Source organism: Lactuca sativa, chromosome 9 (assembly GCF_002870075.4).
Source record: "Lactuca sativa cultivar Salinas chromosome 9, Lsat_Salinas_v11, whole genome shotgun sequence".
NCBI lineage: Eukaryota > Viridiplantae > Streptophyta > Magnoliopsida > Asterales > Asteraceae > Lactuca > Lactuca sativa.
Window position 1 is genome coordinate 76,941,450 of NC_056631.2, and position 16,163 is coordinate 76,957,612.

The window sequence follows — 16,163 nt, forward strand, 5'->3', positions numbered from 1 at the left end:
TTAAAATTTAATTTTTCAAGATATTCACATTTTTATCTACTTTTCGGTGGGGACACGCTGCAATTTAAATATTTATCCCTAAACAAGATCAGTTTATTAGCATCCACATAAAGTTAACAGAAGAAGAAAAAACAAAGCTCCTCGAAGCTTATACACTTATTTCTGAGGTGATAAAGTGTAAGAGATTGAAGAACTACTTATTACTAGGTTTATCGAGCTTCTCATATGATTTCCTTGAGACCTGCATGCATGCCACGTGTAATGTCCATAAGATCATATCATATCATAGTAATTAATACATAAAAGAGTTATATATAATACATAAACTTTGACTTACCTTATATGAAGATGGTGAGCTGCTGACGTGGCCCATAGGAGAATTTGGTGTAGACTTTGTCGGAGAAGTATATGATGTTGGTTTTTTGAAGGGTGACTGGATAAATGGTGAAATAGGTGAAGTTATTGCAGAAGTTTGATGGTGTGAAGAAATTGGTGATGCTTGAAGTGGAGATGACACCAAAGTTTTCCAATCATAATTAGATGCTGATGTTGCCCCCGATCTTAACGTGGATGGAAGCATGTTTATTTTCATTCTGAATATAAAAGAAAGAAACGAGGAGAAACAATAACATTAATTGGAGTATTATGCAACTAGGTTTAAGACCAGTGTATCACACGGGTTTATTAAAAATAAAAATTTAATATGAATATAAACATTAAATATTTTATAAAATAATGTTTTTCTATAAAAATGTAATCTTTTAGAACATTTATGAAAGAAATCAAATCGTTTGAATCATTTATGAGAATTTATTATTAAATTAATAAAATGATAACCTTATATCATACTATATTATAAAGGAAACATTTTTTCTTTCACCACATTCATTTGAAACTCTCATGCATTTTTTTCTTTCACCACATTCATTTGAAACTTCCATGACTTTTCAATTTTTTTCTAATAATAATTATAAGTTGGTTAATAAGGTTAAATAAATATCAAATCTAAAGTGTAATCATATATAAACTAAATTTCAATATTAAAAGAATATTTTTACTTCTATTTATAAAGTTATGTTTTTTTAACTTTTAACATATTATACTTAATTTATTAGTTTAATATATTGTTGGATGTAAACCATTATCATTTTAAAGCTACAACTTTTGAATAATTTGTATAAAATACTTAAATTATAAATTTAAATATAATATTATATGATCAACTTAAATATAAATTTTAGTTTAACTTAAACAACCAAAAGAATATTTTGTAAATAGTTAAAAGTGATAAATTGTAATGTCTTTCTAATAACGATTATAAGTTGGTTAATAAGGTTAAATAAATATCAAACTTAAAGTGTAATCATAAATAAACTAAATTTCAATATTAAAGTAATATCTTTACTTATACTTATAAAGTTATGTCTTTAACTTTTAACATATTATATTTAATATGTTGTTGTATGTAAACCATTATCAGTTTAAAGCTACAACATTTGAACAATTTGGACAAAATACTTAAATTGTTTAAATATAATATTACAGTGTCGACTTAAATATAAATTTCAGTCTACTTAAAAAACTCAATGAATATTTTGTAAATAGTTAAATGTGATAAATTATAGTGCTAAATGCAAAAAATAAATTATAATCTCAATTTAACTAAATATTTCATAAAGATATTTTTATAATCGTTAAAAGCTCTTAAATAAGTAGCTTAAAATAACTTACAATAACAATAGTTAAAAATAAGTCTATATAAATGATTATATTGTTACCCTTAAAATCAAAAAACAATGTTTGATGTTTTAAATAATTATAATGATAGAAATTAAAGCGTTAAGCAAATAAATTTTAAAAAATTAACTAAAAACAACAACAACTATAAATAACATTAAACCATATATTATATTTAATTTTATTAATGAGTAACTCGCGGGTAGAAATCATTCAAACGGTTGAGATTATACAGTTATAATAGATGTATATATTATCATATAATTCAAAATAATCAATAGATTATATCAATTTAGTATACGAATTTTTATATCAAATTTAACAACAACTTTATTGTTATATTTAAAAAACATATATTTGTAAAGATTTCAACTATATAGATATTTATGCGCAACGCGCAGGCATTCGACTAGTATATATATATAACCCATTAGAATTTTTTGGAAATTTATTTTAAGAAAAAATTGAAATCCCTAAAAATGACAAGTGGAAAATAACAATTTTTAAAATCCTAGAAAATGACATGTGTCAAAATTGAGGAAAAATTGACAAGTGTCAAAAGTATTTTCATTTATTAGATAGGATGTGTTTCTACAATATTGTTATTGAATAATTTGTCCCATATTTGATAGATTATAAAGGTGGGATGGGCTTCACTTCTATAAAAGGAGCCAAGGTAAGGTTTTGGTATCAAAGTGATCACATTAAATACATTTTAAGTATTTTTTTGTTCTTCTTTTATTCTCTTGTTAATTTTAGAGTGTAATGAAAAGTATGAAGTAAATATTTGGAAAGTATGGGTGTAATAGGTTTGAGATATTTGTTTGCTAAATTGTAATAATTTACCATAGTGAATCTTTCCCTAATATTTTTAGAGACTTATGTTTTTTCCACTACTAGGACTATTCTCATGCCTTAATGTAATGTTTTTAAAGTTATTTATAATAAAGTATTGATCAAAAGACTTACATGTTGTCTACATCGACATATTCGTTCCTTTCATCGAGAATAGGTTCCTTCACATTTAAAATGATACGGGACACATGAAATTCGTTAAATATTTAAACAAATGTGATAAAGGTAATTATTTCAATGGTATAGTATAATAGCGAACCTGTAGAAGTTCTTCAAGAACATCTTCCATTGTTATAAGACCAATAATTTCTTCATCTGGATTAGGGAATGAGTCTAGAACACTTGAAATATTTTGATCTGGTGCGGGATTTTGAGATGTAGGATCACTTGAAGATCTGTAAATGCTCAGTTTTGTATTTTGACCTATGACACGATTCAGAAATTATTATTAGTTAGTTACTATATATATAATAACTTAATAATTTCGTGTCTTATATAAAGTTAAGAGACCTTTTTTCTCTACTTTAATCTGAGTTAACAGCTGGCCAGAGGAATTGTTATGTGTATTGAGAGCAATTTTACTTCTTACAACAACTGCCATGTGGCTTTGTCCTTTCTGGAACAAATTTAGCATCTCATACAGCGGTAAACATTCATGAATCCTGTCAAATAAGTGTAAAGTGGATATAATTTATACATGAGAAAATCTTTAAAACTAGACGGGCCTTAATGGGCTGCCATTTCGAGGATATAGGTTATGATTTGGCCATGGGTCAATCACATAAACATAAGGTATTTAAGGTTTAAAAAACAAAATTATATTCATAAGGAAATCGCAAATGGACTTCGATTTGAGGAGTTTCAACCGCAAGCAACGTATTTGGAGGTTAGGAAAATAAGTAATGTAAAATTCTGATCTTTTAATTTATGTACATTGAATGTAATCATATCACTATATTTGTAGGTTGTTGTCATCATACCATTGTTCTACCATTATTCTTCATTAATCATTTATCAAAAGAGTAGATCCTTAATTTTATGTAATTATTAGGTACATATTAATATTTAAACTAATGTATATATTTTGTAATGTAGAAAAATTGTTGTTGGAATGATGCAATAACTTCTAAAATGAAGACCTTGGGAAACTAAGGCGAAGGAACGATATACACAGTGTTGTAAAATTCATTGAGTTGGCCGATTACACGGCCCGTTACCGATGCGAGTTACAGAATCTGAGTACCCCCAATCGACCCCTTACTGAAGCGAGCAGTGTTGTAAAACTCGGTCAACTCGATGATTAATATGTATAATATACTTAATGATTTATTATTTAACACACACATACACACACATGCAATTAGTATTGCATGTATATCTTAAATTTTCAATAATTATTCACGAAGTGAGACCATTGTATGTTTTTCATGTTGTGTATGCACATGTATCTAATTTTGTTATATATTTCAATCAACTGATAATTTTAACTTATGATTTTGACATATATATATATATATATATATATATATATATATATATATATATAACTTTCTTAAAAATATTTCTACATGAATTATCGAATTTGAATATTCGCTGCTCGATAGTCGGCCGAACAGGTATCGAGTAGCGAATTCTACAACCTTGGATATAGACAATATATCTACAACATTCATGCGCTCAACAAAATAAATAAATAAATAAACAAACAAACAAAGAGACAAAATAATGCCTAGTCATAGATCATTAAAAGTGTGGATATCCTAGAATGCAAAATGGAATTTTGAAGAGTTTAAGAAGAAATCAGATCAAAACAAAATATGGGAAACTTGAACAACAACGTGCAAGCAGTTACTTTTAATAACGTTTTGACAGACCATGTCAAAACTTTTACTAGTCAGTGATAGAGTATCGTATATTCAATATTGATTTGTTTTCTAATTGTTTTGATTTTTATTAATTGTGTTTTCATTTATTAGTACGGTGTAATTGATAACTAGATTTTTTATTATATATTATTACGAAATTTGCTACAAAATTTTGGCTACAAAATTTGCTTAGAAAATATGCTTACGGAATTTGCTATTGAAATATGCATATGAAATTTGCAATATGCTATGGAAATATAGTTATGTAATATGCTATGGAAATATGCCTAAGAAATTGGTTACGGGATTATTCCGATAGAATTTGCTATGAAAATAAGTACACAGAATTTGCTACAGAAATATGCCTAGAGAAATATGGCTATGGAATTTGCTAGAATAATATAGCTATAGAATTTGTTATTGTATCTGTCTACGGAATTTGGTACAAAATATATTTGCTATGTATTAATTCCGTAGCAAAAACAATTTGTTATGAGAAAAATTACTATGGAATTTGGTTGTTGAATTTTATAGCAAATTCTGTAGCTATTCATGTTTAGCTAAAGAATTTTAGGTTTTGTTATAAAAGGGCCACCAATTTCACTGGTCAACGTCGAATTACTATTTGATGTGAAATGGTTTGTTTTTCTTATTTTTACATTGTTTTTTTTTTTCAAAAATCTCTCAGTATTGTGGATCTCCATTCACGTACTACGAAACTTTTTTTTTCTATGATAATGATTTTCAAATATCCCCATAACAACAACAACAACAAAAAACCTACAAAACCAAATTGATAAAAAAAAAGTTATGATTTTCTCAAGAATATATGAAGAACAATGTTACGATCGGTCTTGTTATCATAAACTTGGTTGGCGTAAATATACTTGGATGAGTCTGGATGGGTCAAATTTAGCAAGCTTGACCGGTATCTTGTCTCCAACAAGTTTCTTCAAACTTGGCCAAATTTTAGCAAATTGGCACTTCCACACGCTTACATGGTTCTATTAGATACTAACTCTCCGGACTTCAGACCACTTCCATTTCGGTTTTTCTCGTCTTGGCTCTTAGACGATGGTCTCACTAATGTCGTGAAGGATTCTTGGAACACCCCATGTTCCAGGTTGACTATGTTCTCAAAAATTGAGAGGATTTCCTAAAAGTTGAGAGTTCTTAAAAATGACATAAAATTTGGACGGGTTCTCATTTACAACAAGAAAGAGGAAGAACTTTAAATGCTTAGAACAAAAATTGTTGCGTTGGACGTGATCGCCAAAGTTGTTGTTCTGGATGATGCTTCCCTTAAAGAACTCTTAGATACAATGTTACAAATCGAGGCGATACATATGTATAAGATGCTTGGCATTAGACAAAAGGCAAGGTGCAAGTGGGTTCTAGAGGATGATGAGAATTCAAGTTTTTTTCCATGGAATCGTAAATATGAACAGAAAGAGATCACACATAAATGGTTTAAACATTAACGGGATATGGAGAATTGACCCGAAACAAATAAAAGATGAGGTTTTTAACTTTTTCAAGAAAAAGTTCAAAGAAACAACCACTTGTAGACCAAGGTTTATGAGTTCGAAATTCAAGAAACTTTCAGATCATGCTCGACTTTATTTGGAATTGAGTTTAACGAGTGATGAAATTATAGAAGACGTGTGGGATTGTGGCAACGATAAATGTCTTGGTCCAAATGATGGTTTTTCATTTAAGTTCATTAAGATTAAAAGGATATTATTGGGGGTGATGTGGTTGAAGCGATGAAGCGGTGAAGCACTTTGAACATCACAAAGTCTTAAATTTGGGAAGCAATGCCTCCTTTATATCTCTTATCCCAAAAACAAATGACCCACTCAATCTTACAAAGTATAGACTAATAAACCTTATTTGGTGTATCACCAAGATCATCTCTAAATCCCTTGCCGCTCGTCTTAAAGAGGTTATTGGCACAGTCATCAGTGATCAGAAATTGACGTACGTTAGCGATAGAACATCATGGATGCCCCCTTGGTGGTGAACAAAATCATATCATGGGCTAAAAAGAGAAGGAAAAATTACTATTGTTCAAAGTTGACTTTGATAAGGCGTTTGACTCTATAAGATGGAGTTACTTGGAGGATGTCATGAAGAAATTGGGATTTTGTGACACGTGGAGAACTTGGGTTCAAGCAATTCTTTCTTCCTCTAAGGTCTCTATTCTTGTCAATGGATCACCCACAGAAGAGTTCTTTTTAGAGAAAGGAGTGAGACAAGGAGATCTCGTATCCCCGTTTCTTTACATAATTGATGCTAAGGGTCTTAAGGTGGCTTTAGTAGAGGCGAATAACAAAGGTCTTTTCGAGGGGATGGAAATGCCTAAAGATGGACCAACTTTCTCCTTGTTTCAATTTGCGAACGATGCGATTTTCTTGGGAAAATGATCGAAGTAGAATATGAGAAACCTTAGGAGAATCCTCACTTGTTTCCATCTTGATTCCGGTCTCAAGGTCAACCTTCAAAAGAGCAAAATAATAGGTATCGATGTTTCCATATATGAGGTGTCTTCCATGGCTCAATTGGTAGGTGATATTCCATTCTCCTATCTTGGTATGCCGGTAGGTGGAAATTCTAGAGTTTCGACGTGGGTTCCTCTTATTGATAAGTTTAACAAGAAACTCTCCATGTGGAAAGCTAGATCTTTTTCTATGGGAGGTCGTTTGACTCTAATTAAGTCTCTGCTTGGCGACCTTGGTATATACCTATTCTAGCTTTATATGATCCCTAAAAAAGTTAACTCAAAGCTAGAAAGTAATCGCAATGGCTTCTTTTGGGAGACCTCATCAAAGCATAAAAACATCACGTGGGTAGCTTGGCCTAAAATAATGAGCTCTAACAATTTAGGAGGGTTGGCGATTCGAAGCTTATGTGCACTTAGGGGGTGTTTGGCTTGTCTTTTTTAGAAGCAAAAGTTTTTTTTGTAAAAGTTACAAAAAGTCAGGTTTTCCTAACTTTTCCAAAAAGTTGGTTTTTCTTCTATCTAAAATCCAAAAATAGCTTTTAAAATGTTTCTACCAAACATCTTTTACCTTTTATCTTTTCCAAAAATGACTTGGCTCTCAAAAAGACAAGACAAACACCCCCTTAACCTCGCTCTTTTAACAAAATGGTGGTGGCGCTTTAGAGATGTTACAAACTCTATTTGGAAAAAGGTGATTAGGTGCATATAAGGTGAAGACGGGAGACCGGGAATGATGAGATCATTAGCTAACAAAAGATTTGTTTCGACTAGAATATCTCACGTTAGGATCGAATTGGAACCTTTCAACATTGACCTTAATTCACTCTTCTATAGAAGTAACGATAGCAGGGGAAATTCAAACATTGGAAGGTGGTGTTGGAGTCTTGATGGGGGTGAAGATTACACTATGTCTTCCCTCCGGAGGGAAGTAGCAAGAGATTCTTGGACTCCTCTCACTTGCCCACTATATGGACTAAGATAGTCCCTCAAAAGATTAACATATTCATTTGGTGCGCGAGACTTGGTAAGCTACCGACGAGATCCAATTTAGTACAGAGGGGGTGTGTATTCCAAAGACCATGTGCCCCATGTGTAATGCATTCGAAGAGAACGAAGACCACCTCTTCAAGGAGTGTTCAACAGTTAAGGAGTTACGTGCACATTTGACTATTTGGTGGAAGGATGGACCTCTTAGTAAAGACAATTTGAACGAAATTATGGGCGTTAATACAAACCTCGCAAACAGCAATAGAGGAATAGATATTACAGATGCAGCCTCCAGGGCATATTTATCGGGGCATATTTATGGATAATTTGGACTTAAAAGAATGGTTTGATTTTTAACAACAAAATGAAAAGACTGATTGTTCTTGCTTACGATATCAAAGCATTGGCTTTCTTATATGTCTTAGAAATATATAGAGCTAAATAGGGGAGGATAATGTTATGGGACTTGTGGGTTTATAACCCATTGTATTATACCTTGTAATTCCTTTTTATATCTTTTTAATAAAGTCTTGCTTTAAAAAAAATAAAAGTACATAAACATCAGTGTTTTTTTCTAGTAGAACAAATTTCGCAGCAAATAACAATATGGTTTAGGCCATCACAAATTGTACCTTGGGATTTTCCGGATACTGAGATTCTTAATTTGAACTTCATCTTCAGCTCGAAATTTGATTAAACTTTTTACCAAAATAAGGCCAATTATATTTTCTGGTCTTCCTAGATACACAGGAACACGGCTATGCCCTTTGTTTAATAACAAACTCATAGTGTCCCTGAGAAATTAAAATATGTTAACTTTATATATAAATGAATAAAAAAACAATTATTCAAAAAAGAAATTATTATATATATATGTATACTCGTTGAGTTTAGAGTAGAGCTCGAGGGAAAATATTTCGGATATTGGTGTCATGGCATCTTTGACCGTTTTCTGTGCTAAATCAAGAGCTCCGGTTATAATTGTAATTTCATCATGTGTTAATTCTCCGCCTTTTCCCGCCTGAATATTAGAATAATTGCAGTATATAGTTTTGATTTAGTTAATTAATTTATCTTATGTTATATATTCGAATTTAATTGGATATATATAAATCGTACCTCATTTCCATGCATATCGACCAATGTTTTAAGCTCTGCGCGTCGTAAAAGCATGGAATGTCCTTTACCAAGGATCAAGTCTAAAAGCTGAAAATATTTAATAAAAATAAAACCTTACTTTACATTATAGGTTTTCATGCATGCATGCATGCAACTAATTCCGATTTATTATATTATATATATATTTATGTTGATCACTTAAAACTTATATCTCTATTGTCCAATTTGTATCTATGTGTACAATTTGGTTCTTGTGTTTATTTTCGCATATTTTGTTGCCTATAATACTCGATTAATTTCTTGAAGCATGCGTATAATTATAAGAGGTGAAAGAAAATACCTTGCTGACAGGATAGGCTATGGGGAAGACAACTATGACAAGAAACCGAACTATGAACGAGAGCTTTGCACCAATAGCTAGTCCATATCGTGAGCACACGGCTTGGGGTATAATCTAGTGATAAAAGCAACATAATGGCATTATAATTAGACACCTACATAATAATAATAATAATAATAATAATAATAATAATAACTACAACAACAACAACAATGACGTAAGCGAAATTTTTAAAATCATCATAAATTACCTCACCAAAAGCAACCACAAGAGTTACAGATATCAATATCGCAGTCCAAGGCAGGAGAATCGAGTCAAGGAAAATTGGCAAAGCCTTATGTACCAAAAAAAAAAGACTTAGTTAATTTATGATCGATTTTGAAGGTATGAAAAAATAGCTCACAACTCTGTGACAATTGTTACCTATATCTATCTTTTTTTTTAACGGCAATACAAATATATATTAAACTACTTCTAAATTATTTCACTTATATTTACAGTAGGACTTGAACCCTCAACGAGGAATGACAACATCAGATACCGCTGGGCTAGTAGCCCTTTGGTATCTAAAGAGTATATAAACAAAACACACACGCATATTATCTGAGCACCAAGGAATCCTTATATAGTACTTGCTAACTAGATAAGGTATAGTCATAGAAATCACAACTCACAACATAGATCAAGATGATCGGATAATTAAATACAACAGGTCATTTTTTTTACTTAGGTCATCTCCAATGGGAGTTTAATGGAGAGTTTAATCTCATTAAACTCAAAATATCCATTGTGGGAAAATGACTAGGATTCAATGGAATGGAGAGTTCAATCCTCATTGAACTCTACATTCTCTCTCCTCACACACACACACACACACACACACACACACACATATATATATATATATATATATATATATATATATATATATATTCAAATGTTTCTCACATCTATTTTGTGCTACAATACACCAATAAGAATTTAGTAAACATTAAATATATATTAAATGATATCCATACTTATAATTATTTTTTATGAAACTAATTAAATTTGTTATTAATATCAACAATAATATTCTTTCAGAATGAATTCGTATCTAGAAGAATAAGAGCGTATTCTAGTAGAACGAGAGTATATTCTACTAGAATACACTTTCATTATTCATATTTCATACAACTTTATTGTATTTTAAGTGAGTGAGTCCTGAAAGAACGTTATTGCTAACAAAAAAACCTTGATACGATTTTATTTTGAAAAAATGTTATTGCTGACATTAATGACGAATTTAATTAGTTTCCATAAAAAAAAATATAATTATGGATATCATTTAATATACATACAATTATGGAAATCATTTAATATCTATTTTTATTTAATTAAATAATTATTTAGTTTTATTAAATTCCTATTGGTGCATTCTAAAACACAATAAATATAAGAAACAAATTAACCTAGCCATATATATATATATATATATATATATATATATATATATATATATATATATATTATTTTTTGTTTTAAATTTTTAATTAATGTTAATTTTAATTGTAGCTTTTAATTTTTAATTTCATGTCAATTAATTTTTTTTAAAATAACAATAAATAAAAAAAAATGATAAATGATGTGACAATCCATTAAATTGTATAGAGTTTAATTGAGTGTAGATTTTAATGGGTAAAATTGTATAGTAAATGGAATGTATATGTGTCAACCCATTAAACTCATATGAGTTCAATGCATTGGAGATGGTCTTAGACCAATCACCTATTACTTGGTTTCACAAAAGCAAGAGATAGTTGCCCTATCCTCATGTAAGACGGAGTACATATATGGCTACTAGTGGAGTGAGTTGTCAAACAGTCTCGCTTCATGATCTTCTTGAACAAAATCAGATCTCGTGTACAAGAAATGGTACTCAAGATTGACAATACATCTACACTTGCATTAGTAAAAAATCCAGCTTTTCATCGCCAAAGCAAACATGTCAAGTCTTGCGCGAAAGAGTCGGAAAAAAAATAGTGGTTTAGCATATTAGCAGGAAGGAGCAACGAGCTCACAGTCTAACAAAAGCACTTGCAAAGGTGAAGTTTGGTGAAATGAGAAATCTGTTGGGCTTAAAAGATCTATTAACTTTTATGCTGAAATTAGGGGATAATAATGGTAAATACCGAATATGCCCTTACACGATGAGGTGTAGAAGGGTTGGTACTAATCCAAGATTGAGTAGGATTCCTTAGATGTTGCTTGGAGCTCAACTAATATGTGTGTGTGTCGTGTATATATAGCATCTAGATATTGAGTTAGGATATCAAATAATAAAGAGATGTAGGGAACGATTGTAATAGAGTTTTGAGCTATTTTCTTTATTATAATAAGAGATGGAGTTTTGAGCTATTTTCTATATTATAATAATAGATGTTCCCATTTTATATGTGTGTTGTATCAATTACTTTCAACATGAAAATCTTGAATTATAATGAAATTGAAGTAAATACCATACCTCCATGGCTATGGCATTGCATATGAGAAGCGTACATAGGAGTAGGTGTTGATTCTTGACTATGGGCATAATCTTTTCTGTAAAACCATAACATGGGAAAAGTTATATAATTAAGAATCAAATCTTGTAAATGATGAATGTAAAAAACAAAAATAATTAAGCAATTATACCTGCATTCTTGCGATCATTAGGTTGACCAGCCTTGATGAGCACCTCAAGGTCAAGCAGGCTAAGGGACATTAAACCTAGGGTTAAACCAGACATGAGTCCAGCAAAAATAACCAAGGCAATTGATGAAGCTAAATACACCCAAAACATAGTTTCACAACATGGCACATCATTTGCAGCCATTTAATTTTTGCTGCTTGCTTTTACTGATCTTTTGATTCGAGATTATACTAGTGAAATCAACAGGTTATGTATGAAACGAGAATCATAGGATTAGGGTTTATATAGACACGAAAGGCCTTATTATAATTATTCTGGCCATTCAGGGAATAGAAAGTCGGTAAGGGAAAGAAATAGCAGCATTAAAAAACTAAGGAACATAGAAAAACAAAAATCTAGGGCACAAAAAGACGTTATTCAGTAAAAAGCAAATAGTTCATTCTCTCAACCACTCCATTAAGATTTCACCATTTTTATAAGTGCGAAAAGCTCACTGGTTGTGCGGCAGTTGGAGAGTGATCGACAAAAGTACATAAATTTTTAAGATAATTTATAATCTAATTACAATTCCGTGTTTATATCGTGTTTAGCATTCCTGTATTTGTTTTTTTTTAACAAATCAACTTGTGTTGGCAAGTAGAAATGAATTTGGAACAAGTGCAAGTATATACAGTCGTCGACGACTTTAATATCAAAATTGAGATGTTTGATCCGTGAAAACTGAGATGAAATCAACGAAAGGATCGAAATATGAACAAAATTTATGATGTAAGATTAAGAACTGTACCTAGGGTTAGGCTTAGCGAAGGGCGCGGTAAGACTATTTGTTGCCATTTGAAGCTCCATTGCTGAAGGTTCGTGATAGTGATTTCAATATCTCGTCCGAAATGCGCAATGCGCGCGCATTTCAATTCCAATACGTTTTAACTTTTAAGTGGATCCTAGTTTTAATTGGTAGATCATGTTCTACGTCACCTAGCATTTCCAATACTTGTATTTTCTTCGTTAAATTAAAAAATAATTAATAATGACAAAATTTAGAGTTATACACTAAGATAGCTATTTATTGCTCATTTTTTGGCATTGATTATCCGACAGGTCAAGCACCTCTCGACATACCAGAATATCACTCTCTTCATGCACGACCAACAGTAATTAAGTCTCAAATATCGATACATCTTGGTGACTCCAGGGTGTATCGAAAATATGGACTTGCATGCCTCCTTCAGCACAGTCTGTCTGATCCCACCAAAGTCTGGCACGCAAACTCGACCACACCAGGTCAATAATCCACGACTGTCGGTAGAAAACCTGTCAATATCGCCCATGATTCTACCCTGAACCCACAACCAAACAAGGAACAGGAAATAAGGCTAAACCAAACATTATCATGCTATAAAATCTTAGTTATGTACGACTATGAGACATACACTAAGCAACTACAGTAATGATGTCAATTTCATACAAAAAGTCATCTTAAGCTATCAGGCATCATACAAGAAATTCTATCATTCAATTCCTGAAGATCCCTAGCATATCACGTGTTTGTAGTGTTATCATATCATAATAAATAACAGTGTGGTAATTTGGGGTATACTTTCTTGCTCCGGTTGATCGTACACATCGCATCCTTTCTTGGTTACTTTTGAAACCCATTTTTAAAACCTTTTCTAGTTCCTTAGTTTGAGTTTGGATTCACACGAATGTTCATCAAATTCTCTCAAATCAGGGCTCTGATACCAGCTTGTAACATCCCAAAATTCAGAGTAAAATTTTTAATTTTTCAAAAACAACCCAATGACCATGATTGTTTACAAAACATTGTTTCCAAAGTAATAATAATCAATAATCAGAGTATCAATAAATCCAAATAACATAAAATCCGAAGGATGTGCACGATCACGCCTTCGTCTTGCCACGATCATCTGAAGTACCTGAAACAATAAACTGAAACTATAAGTCAAAGCTTAGTGAGTTCGCCCAAAGTACCACCACACAAACATATAACCAAACAAATATCGGGTCCACAACCTCTTGGTTGGATTACCCCCGGCCCACAACCTTTCGGTTGGTTTGCCAATACATACTGGGTCCACAATCTTCCGGTTGGATTACCCCCGGCCCACAACCTTTTGATTAGATTGCCTCGGTCTGTTGAATGACAACACAAAGTTGTACAGCCTCAACCCCACCATATCATGTTGACATATACATTACAAATAAGATATATCCAGTAACAGATAATCATATAACCAGTCATCAAACAAACAGGTAGATCCACAGATCACTACCACATAGCAACATCCTATATACCAGGATACAAATCTAACAAATCAATACGGCATAACAACATCCTATATACCAGGATACACAATCTAGTGGGTCGGCATTGGTGTCTTCGACCCACGAGTATAGTGAGGAAAACTCACCTCTCAGTCTGAAAAGATCGTTGAATAGGACACCGCTCCGACTATCAGCTCTACCGGTCACCTATTAATTGAAACATGACCAAACTTAACTTATAATCAAAATACCCATAATACCCTTAGGTCAAACTTGGTCAAACCCTAGTCAAAGTCAAAAGTCAAAGGTCAATCCGAGTCAACTCAGCTTAGTACCATGGGCGTACTCAGCATGTACACGGGGCATACTCGAGCTTGACCAGAAATGGAATGTTGACTGCGTACACGCAACGTACCATTTGGTACGCCCATCATACACAAATGCCTCTTATCCCTTATATTACGATCTTAATCCTTTAAGATCTTTTGTCTAAATTCTAGATGTAGTCCTCAAATGTTGTCCTTAACCACAAAGTTTCCAACTTTATGGTCTTGCATGGCTATTAAGTGCTCAATACCAAAAATGCTAACTTCTTAACTCGTTAAGACATCCCAGTTCATGCATGGAAGGGAACTAATGACCAAGATCACATTTTTATGCTTCTAAACACTCCAAAACATCTGAAAGGACAAGTTATATGAATTATAGTAACCCGTACTCATAATACCAAGCTTATGGGACCAAAGGAACACAAATTCATGGCTAAACAAGATCTAATCAATACTTCATCAAGATCACCAAAACACACAAAAAAGGCTCAAAGATGCTCTCAAACTAATTAGGGTATGCAAAGGGTCAAAATAGGGCTGGAGGCTGATGAAAGATAGAAGCCTTGAGAGTTAAGGATGTTTAAATAGGGAACCCTAAAAATTAAGGTTTGTGATTCTACCACGTATGCATGTCTCACCCAAAAATTACAAAAATGCCATTGGGGATCAAAATGCAACAATTCTCACACATAAGGTTTGGGATTCTGACACTGGACCTTGACCAAAGTGTGACAACCCGATATTTCGATTCTATGTAATGACTTAAAAAGCCAAGTATTGTAACCACTTTTGAAAATAATGAAATTAACTTTGAAAATAAAAATGTACAAAAGTCTCTATTTGGTTACCTACTATGTTAGATATCATTAAACCGTGATCGTACATAAAAAGAACGTCCAAATCTGACTTCGTATAAAGAAGTTATGATTTTTCCAAGTTCGGCATAACGATAGACGGCTAAAAACTCGAAACAGAGATCGAACGACTTTTGGCCGGAATGACCTAAATGAGAATCGAAGGTATCGACAATGGTTTTTCAATGGTAAAAAGTCTGGCAAAAACAGACATCGGATAAAGAAGTTATGAATTTCTAACGAACTTTTCTTACCCCGACCTTCTAATAAATAAATAATAAAAAATGATTTCAAAATTTGCCGACTGAGTCTAAACAAAAGTTGTAGAACGTAGTCTCACCTACGCGTAGATATAAAGAACGTCGAAAACGGAGTTCGTATGAAGAAGATATGAATTTTCGAAATTTACTAAATAATAAAAATATAAATATAAATCAACTTTCGGTATTATCCGAAGGAGGAGTCACCGGACCAATCCGAGTTACGCCCAGCGTACTCGAGGACTAGGCCTCGGATCATCCACGTCGCCCCCCTATGCGAGGCTATGCCCCGTCCCATCCGAGCTCCGAGGCAGTCGAGGATGCGGTCACGCATGATGCACGCGTAGGCCCAGTGTACCG

General features: G+C 32.2%; 1 protein-coding gene across 1 annotated transcript; it reads right to left on the reverse strand.

The window, feature by feature from the left end:
* Positions 1 to 75: 75 nt before the first annotated feature.
* Positions 76 to 12,392, reverse strand: LOC111918031 (DUF21 domain-containing protein At5g52790). The gene is made up of 12 exons (XM_023913688.3): positions 12,080 to 12,392; positions 11,910 to 11,986; positions 9,657 to 9,740; positions 9,407 to 9,520; positions 9,067 to 9,153; positions 8,829 to 8,968; positions 8,580 to 8,741; positions 3,103 to 3,254; positions 2,852 to 3,015; positions 2,707 to 2,753; positions 338 to 593; positions 76 to 241 (listed from the first exon to the last, which is right to left on the reverse strand). The coding sequence occupies exons 1-12, from the start codon at positions 12,258 to 12,260 to the stop codon at positions 194 to 196; spliced, it is 1,512 nt and encodes a 503-aa protein (XP_023769456.1). The 5' UTR covers positions 12,261 to 12,392; the 3' UTR covers positions 76 to 193.
* Positions 12,393 to 16,163: the final 3,771 nt, after the last annotated feature.